The sequence below is a fragment of the Fringilla coelebs genome, assembly GCF_963513975.1.
Source record: "Fringilla coelebs genome assembly, chromosome: 21".
Taxonomy (NCBI): Eukaryota; Metazoa; Chordata; class Aves; order Passeriformes; family Fringillidae; genus Fringilla; species Fringilla coelebs.
This window is the reverse complement of record NC_140047.1, coordinates 9,849,163-9,857,146: the sequence shown is the minus strand read 5'-3', so window position 1 is coordinate 9,857,146 and position 7,984 is coordinate 9,849,163. Positions and strand designations below refer to the sequence as shown.

The window sequence follows — 7,984 nt, the reverse complement described above, 5'->3', positions numbered from 1 at the left end:
GCCCCTCGGCCGGGGAGTGGCGGAGCGCGGCCCCGTGAGGGCTCCGTGCAGGTCCCGGTACCCTCGGTTGGCCGGTGCGGGTGCAGTGGCGCGGGTGGCCGCCAGGGCGGGACAGAGCTCCGCCGGTCCGCCGCCGGTGCCGGGGGAGCCGCTGCCCATCGCGGGCCGGGGCTGCCCGGGGCTGCTGGAGCTGAGAAATCCGAGCGTATGGACACGGGAAATGGGATTCTGCTCACAGAGCCGGCAGGGCCAGCTCCTGTCCTCTACGTCCGTGGGGGCCTAATTAGGAAAGGCACATTAATTGGGGCAGCCTGGGGGGCACGCGTCCGACAGCAGCAGAAGCAGGAACGAAGCCCAGAATCCTTAAGGCTGAAACATCCTTCCAAGATTACCGAGTGCCCTGCTCACCACTAAACCCCATCCCCAAGTACCACATCCGTGTGCCCTTTTAAACACTCCAGGGATGATAATTCCAGCGCTGTTCCAAGGCTTAGCCACCCTTCCTATGGGTGAATGAGAAAATCAAATTTGGGAAAATGGAGGCCATTTCCTGGCCATTTCCTCTCACCCTGTCCCTTGTGTCCATGCTCCTGTCAGGGAGATGTGCACAGGGAGAGAGATGATGGACAGGGAGAAATGAGATGATCTGGAAGGTCCCTTCCAACACACACCAGTCTGTGACTCCACGAAAATAGCTTTTTGGGAATCAAAAGCCCAAAAGCAGCAGAAAACATTCCCTCCTGAGCCTCTTTTTCTCCAGGCGGAGCCCCCCAGCTCCCTCAGCCACTCCTGGTGCTCCAGACCCTCCATCAGCTTCACTCCGTGAATTGCAGCTTTACTTTCCACAAACACGAAGCTTTTTTAGGGGGGTGAAGCCCCTTTCCAGCCACCAGAAGAATATCTGTCATTCCCTGTCAGACCCTGCACCCAACCAGCCTTGGAGAGGAAAACACAAGGAGCTAAACAAACATCTTAATCAAGGGTCGTTATCAGTGCAGAGCTGCTCCTGCACTCCGCATCATTAAAGCAGGGGAATATCCTCAAAGCCCCGGCCAGGCAGGGGAAGCAGCACTTTGATGCTGGTGTGGGAACCAGAGGCAGCACTGTGATTTTTAAGTGCCTTTCATCTCCCTCTTTTGTAGGAACATTCTTCTAAACCAGCTTGTCAAATACAATTTCCCTGCGCAGGCATGAGTTGCAGATAAAGCCCTGGTTCTCCCTTGATACTTTCCTCAACAGGTGTAATCTGAGGAAACATGGTTTTAATTAGCCTGATCGGGGTTTTTTTGTGTGCTAAACAGCATCAATAGCTCATTTCTGCGTCTATAGTTGGATATTTATGTTACATATTTAACCCCCTTATAGAGGGGAACGCGATGCAAACACCAACAATGGGTTCTCACCTTGGCTGTTCTCACGTGATTATAAAGAATTTCTACATTAAAGCACTCAATCCCCTTTTTACCTGAAGTTTTCTAGCTGGTTTGCTGTACTCAGCAATAGTTCTGGACTTAAGTGACCCATTATAAATGAAAACCTTTGTCAGTGAGGACAGTGTGTGTCCTTCTGTCCTGCTTCACAGAATGCTTTGGGAAGGACCTTAAAAATCATCCAATTCCACCCCTTGCCAGGGTAAGGACACCTTCCTCTATCCCAGGGTGCTCCAAGCCCTGTCCTGGACACTGCCAGGGATCCAGGGGCAGCCACAGCTGCTCTGTCCCTCGGGATACAACACAAACGACTCTGACCTTTTCCCGGTAATTTATTCAGTCTTCAGGTTGCACACAACAAGAAACACAACCTGGCCCCACGGGCTTGCTATGAAAAGGATCATTCTTTGAGTTTAGAAACACGGAAAATGCTAAAGGAGAGTATCTCTATCCCTTACCGGTATTCTGCGCCGTGTTGGCCAACTGGAAAATCTGAGTTTTATTTATTTACTCATTCAGTTGCTGTGATTATTCGGACTACCCCAGCCACATTAACCCCTGCGTGATTTGAGCGAGGCTAAACCCGAGATGAATTTGGCTGGTTTTGCACATTCTCCAGGGGCTGATTTCAGCTGGAGCAGCTGCGAGCGACTTTGTGAGCAAACACCAACACAGCCTGGAGGGAGAAGCAATACAGAGTAGCAGTTTCTAAATGTCCCATCTAATTGAGCAGGAATAATGAAAACAAAGAGTGAAAAAAACAAGCCCTCCAGCATGTAAACAAATAGTTCAGGTGCAGGGATTCCTCAGAGCACAGTGCCTGCCGTGGCAATAGCCAGTGCTAATCTTGTTTTAGGCAGCACTCCTGAACCCTTCCCTCGGGTCTGTCAGGGGTGCTGGGATGTGATTTTGGTGCTTTTTCACCTGGAATGCTGAGACAGCTGTGCTTGCCATGATCCATCACCCCTCGGCATCTTCTGGTGCTGGGAGAGCTTGAAGTTCAGCTCCCAAAAATCTTCATCCACACGAGGGGAAGATGAGCTTGTGGTGGGTTGGTTGGTGTGGGAAGGAGCCTTAAATGTGAGAGTTTGAAACTGGGGCCATTTTTCTCATTTCTCCTTTGCCTAAGCCTCCATCCCAGCTGGATCTGTCACACCACAATCATCTCATGTACCCACAGGTTGGTTGGTCACCAGATGCCTTCATAAATCAAAGTCATTTGGGGCTAAACACTTAAAACCTAAATTTTTGCATCCTTTCTCCTCTACTCCTTAAAAACCTTAACTGACTTCTAGTTTGAATTACCCTGAGGACAATTAATTAGTATCTATCCCTTTGCTTCTTTCCATGGTATTTTGCCCCCTCTTTCCTCATCCTGTCCCTCCGACCATTCCTCATGGAAAATCCCACATCCCACACATGCTTTGCAGCCCCTCTTGTTAAACAAGCCCACATGTGTTGCCTCTTGTGATATCACATTTCTTTCCATATCCTCATAAACCCATTTTTTTCATCTATTCCAGGCCAAATTCCTGCCTTGCCTAAAAGTGACTCGGTTTTACAGTGGATCAGGCAGGAGAGGACCCTTCTAATGCCTCCTCGCTTTGGGATGAGCCTGTCCCAGTGCTGGGCTGGTTCTGGGATGGGAATTTGGGATGGGATTTTGGGATGAGCCTGTCCCAGTGCTGGGCTGGTTCTGGGATGGGAATTTGGGATGGGATTTTGGGATGAGCCTGTCCCAGTGCTGGGCTGGTTCTGGGATGGGAATTTGGGATGGGACTGTGGGATGAGCCTGTCCCAGTGCTGTGCTGGGCTGGTTCTGGGATGGGAATTTGGGATGGGATTTTGGGATGAGCCTGTCCCAGCCCCATGGCAGCACTGGGCCGGTTTTGGGATGGGAATTTGGGGTGGGATTTTGGGATGAGCCTGTCCCAGTGCTGTGCTGGGCTGGTTCTGGGATGGGAATTTGGGATGGGATTTTGGGATGAGCCTGTCCCAGCCCCATGGCAGCACTGGGGCCGTGCTGGGCTGGTTCTGGGATGTGGGAGAAGCCTGGAAGGCTGTGCTGGCTGGGATTCCTGAGCAGCTCATGTGAGTCACACTGCAGGGAGACAAACTCCATTTCATGCATTCCAGATGGGATGCAGCCACAGGCAGGGGTGACACATCCCGGGAAGCCCGACTCCCTCCAGGCTGTCCCTCTGGCTGGTGACACGTTCTGCAGGGGGAAGAGGGGTTTGTTCACCCTTGAAATGCCCCTTTCCATGGAGTTTAGGACTCCCTTCCCTGGAATGTCACCCCCCTGGCCTCTGGAGGTGCGTTTCACTGCTGAGGGTGGCACATGAATGCCACTGTCACAGCACCAGGGGGTGACCAGTGGTACAGCAGGTGTTTGGTGGCCCTAGATCTGTCTGGGGCTGGACACCAGGCCCGTGCACACACAAACCCTCTCCCTCCCCAGCCAGAGTGGAAAATACCAGCATTCCAGGCTTATGTGATTTGGGAGGAGGTCAATGGCTCTGCTATTTATATCCAGTTATTTGGGGACTTTGCAGCTGCATTTGCACTGCAGAGCCCCTGTGGGGTAGAGAAAGAATGAAATTAAATTAAATTACCTTAAAAATCTTGAGCACAGCAAGGACAGCAAACATTTCTGGGTGGCACAAGTAAAACTGTCCCTCTGGTGCTGCTGTTCCTGGCTTTTTTGAAGATGCATGAGGGACATTCTTTAAAACAATTTTTCCATCTTGACCCCATGGCCTGAGGATATCAGAGCAGATAAAAAAACCACCTAGGCAGAGCCCCTCCTGCCCTGCTCAGGCGTCTCAAGGCAGTGAGAGTTTAGCAGAAGTTAAAGAGAAATTTTCATTGTCCAAAGCTCTTCCCTGAGCTGTCACACAGAGAACAAGATGTTGAGGAAGCTCCAGCCCTCTGTGCAAGGAGCAGCTCTGAAAAAAAGGCGTCAAATCCAGAATTCAACCGACCCATAACAAAAACACCAAGTTCCAGTTTTAGTAAAATCTAGATGCCCAGAAGCATCATTTATTGCAAATCAGTTAACCAAAAAAAATACATCATTTTTGCAAACTACAACTTTGCATGTAGATAACTTTATTACAGAAGATATCTTTTCTTAAACTACACTCTAGTTTATAAAACATAGGAAGATTCAACACCACGTGATGTTTTTATCACTCATATTAGGCGTGTCACAATAACAATGGTCTGAAATGTTAACTAAGATGAGTGCTCAGCAAGGCACTGTGCCTTGAGAAATATCCATTTTATCTGGTGTTCTAATAGAAAGGAATGAGGAAAAGGAACCCTTTTCTTAGGTTTTCTTGATTAACTGCTCTCTATCTGCCTGTCCCATACACATTATCTAGTCTTAGGGTGTCTGCTTGCTTCTGCACCCGAGTGAGTGATATTCCAACACCTCTATAAGGTGATATATTTATGATATATTTAAGACTTGCTCATTTAGATTTTTGAAACAAAATCCACCTTTTCTTGAAAAAAAAAAAAAAAGAAAAAAACCAAAACCAAAAAACCCCCATATTTACAAACATTAAATCTGCCACAGGCTTATACTATATTTTACATGATACACAGAAAGAGTGCACATCAATATAAAAAAAGATGCATCACTCCAGGCTAACGTCACAGAACAAAATGTCAACGTTTCACAGCACAGCTGTGCTGGCCCCTCACCCTCCAGTTTGGCCAGTCCAGCCTCCCACCAAAACCAGCAGCACATCCCACTGGGCACCCAGTGAGGGCTCTGCCAGAGGAGCACGTGGGGGTGGCAGTGTGATAATGCTTTGTAATCTCACTCAGGGTGTCTGCACTGCCAGACACACCTTCTTCTAAAAAATAGGCAGGCCATCCTTAAAATAAGGATGTGGTTTACAAAGTTTATATTGGCATTTATTTCTTAAAACAGTTACTCAAACACGAAAACAAAAAAAAATCAGTAAAGATATTCAAAGTAAAATTAAGCCTCCTTTGTGTATATACTCCATAGTTATGGGCTTGCTCTCTTGGAAGTTTGGTAAATACATTTCTTTTTGATGGGGGACAGTATTCATGTTTTGTAGGGTTTTTTTTAGCTTAGAAACTGTTCTTACAGGTCTATAATCCTGATTTTCTTTTTTTTTAGATCATAAAAATCATTTAAATATATATATTTTTATATATATAAAAAACAAGAGAGAACAAAAATTTCTATTATCAAGGCAAATGTACAACTATATAATACTGAAATTTAAACAAAGATTCATGACTGGTACCATAAAATGTCCTCTCATATAATTGCAAAGGAAACATTTTAAAGTACATTTAAAAAATTTGTCCATACTTAATTTTTTTTCCCCATAAGGAGCGGTATTTAGTCAATTTTTCCTTCCCCTCTTCTTTCTTACCTCTCTTTCTGAGTTGAAAGAGAAAAAAATAAATTAATGGCATTTCAGAATCACAAATCGTTGCTTATAGCTTTACATAAACATTTCCTCTCAAATCAAACACAATGAACCCCCCCAAACAAAAGAGAACGTCCTATAAAAACCTAATTTGTTGATTTCTCGAAACACAACTGGTGTCCCACACTGAGTTCTTAACAATAGAACATATAAATAAAAAGGCAGTGTTCTCATGTAAAATAAAAAGTACATAAATAAATACTAAAAAAAAAAAAAAAAAAAGGAATTAATTCGTCTTTTTCTTGTCTTTTTTTTTTCCTTTTTTATAAAAACATATTTAAAAAGGATCCTTTAATAAAAGCATCCGACGTCCTTTTAAAAAAGAAAAAGGATCTCCCTCGAGCTTCCTGCTCGCAGAGAGCGTCTCTGAAACGCCTTTTTTGTTTCACTTGAAGGCCTCGGGGATGTGTCCCATCTGTGACTGCATACTCGTGGGAGGGCTGGAGATGCCCTCGGACCAGTCGGACACGTTGGAGTGAGGAGAGGAGCTGGACCACTGGTCCGGCGACTCCGGCGACGGCGTCAGGAAAGGGTGGTCGGGCACCTGCAGCTGGTGGCTGGGGGTGTTGTCCAAGGGGGAGGAATAACTGTGCTGGGAAGGAGGGGTCAGGAACTGCGTGGTGGTCATGGGCTGGGCGAGGGAGGAGGGCAGGGAGGTGGGCAGCAGCTGGGAATCCTGCGGCAGGATGGTGTGCACGGCCATGGCGCCGCCGCTCACCGGCTGCAGCTCGGGCTGGCTCAGCTCCGTACCGAGGAAATTCTGGCCCAGGTTGGAGCCGCTGGGGTTGTGGTGCTGCTGCGGCTGCTGCGGTGGCTGCTGCGGCTGCTGGGGCTGCTGCTGCTGCTGCGGCGGCTGCAGGCTGGGCTGCTGGAGCTGCTGCTGCTGCTGCTGCTGCATCTGCTGGAGCTGCTGGCTCTGCATCAGGTGGGGCTGGGACGCCAGCCGGGTGTTGGGCATGGCCTGGTAGCTCATCATCTGCGACAAGCTGGTGGTGGGCAGCCCGTTGTGCAGCGAGGTCATCATGCCGTGCTGCAGGTTCTGGGGCTGCTGGTGAGCCCCGGGCTGCAGGTTGCCTCTCAGGGGGTTGTACTGGCTCTGCACCATCCCGTTCTGCAGCCGGGTGAGCCAGTCACACTGCCCGTTCAGGCTGGCCCCGCTGCCCACCGAGAAGCTCATGGGGGCACTGCTCATGGCCGTGCTGGGGCTGGACACGGGCAGGTGGGACAGGCGCGGAGGCACCGAGTCGAAGCCCATCCTGCTGGAGTTGCCCATGGCCAGATCCTGCTTGCCCGCCATGTTGAGGTGGTTGATGCTCAGGTGGGCGTCGGGCATGCCTGGCAGGTGGTTCAGAGGCATGGAAGGGGACTGCTGGAACGGGGAGGTCATCAGCGGGGGAGAGGCCACGTCCGAGAGGTACCCATGCGGCGACTCCAGCGAGTCCACCGGCGACAACACCCCGGAGTTGTCAAGCAGACACCCTTTTCCGTCCTGCGACTTTTTCCTCCGCGCTTTGAGGTCTTTGGCGTCCTTGCCGTTGCAGCTCAGCCCCTTGGTGCTCGGCTTCCTGGCCTTCTTGCCCTGCACGGCGGGTTTGAGGTTGCCGATGTAGCTGCTGGGGGAGCAGAGCGGGGGGGACAGGGTGGGTGCCCCCAGGGGGCCGTTGTGCAGCGTGGGGCTCCGCACCAGGTTGTACTCGTCCAGCAGGCGGACGATGTCGTGGTGCATGCGCTCCTGGGCGATGTCCCGCGGCAGCCGGTCCATGTGGTCCGTGATGTCCCGGTTGGCAAAATGGTCCAGCAGGACCTTGGCGGTTTCGTAGCTCCCTTCTCTGGCTGCCAGGAACAGTGGGGTCTCCTCCTGCAAAGCCAGCAAGGTTTGGTTAGGGGTGATTCACAGATTCTCCTGGCTAGCGCTGCCCTGAGCTCCACACCCATGACGTTGGGTGGCCACCATCTCTCCTCTGGTAAGGGTTTGCTCCTTCTTTTTCCCTACCCTGCTGAGCCATGTCCTTGTACTGGTATCAAACCAGGAACCCTCTAAGTGACCCAGACCATGCTGGAGGTGGCCCCAAAGAC

The 7,984-nt window shown here is 49.9% G+C and overlaps 1 protein-coding gene across 2 annotated transcripts in view; it reads right to left on the bottom strand.

Moving 5' to 3' along the window:
- Positions 1 to 4,544: 4,544 nt before the first annotated feature.
- The window catches only part of NOTCH1 (notch receptor 1), a 41,627-nt gene continuing 38,187 nt past the window's right edge, over positions 4,545 to 7,984 (bottom strand). For both annotated transcript variants that reach the window (XM_084219417.1, XM_084219418.1), the window contains exon 34: positions 4,545 to 7,766. In XM_084219417.1, coding sequence (XP_084075543.1) covers positions 6,294 to 7,766 — 1,473 coding nt within the window. In that variant the 3' untranslated portion in view covers positions 4,545 to 6,293. The remainder of the gene's footprint in view (positions 7,767 to 7,984) is intronic.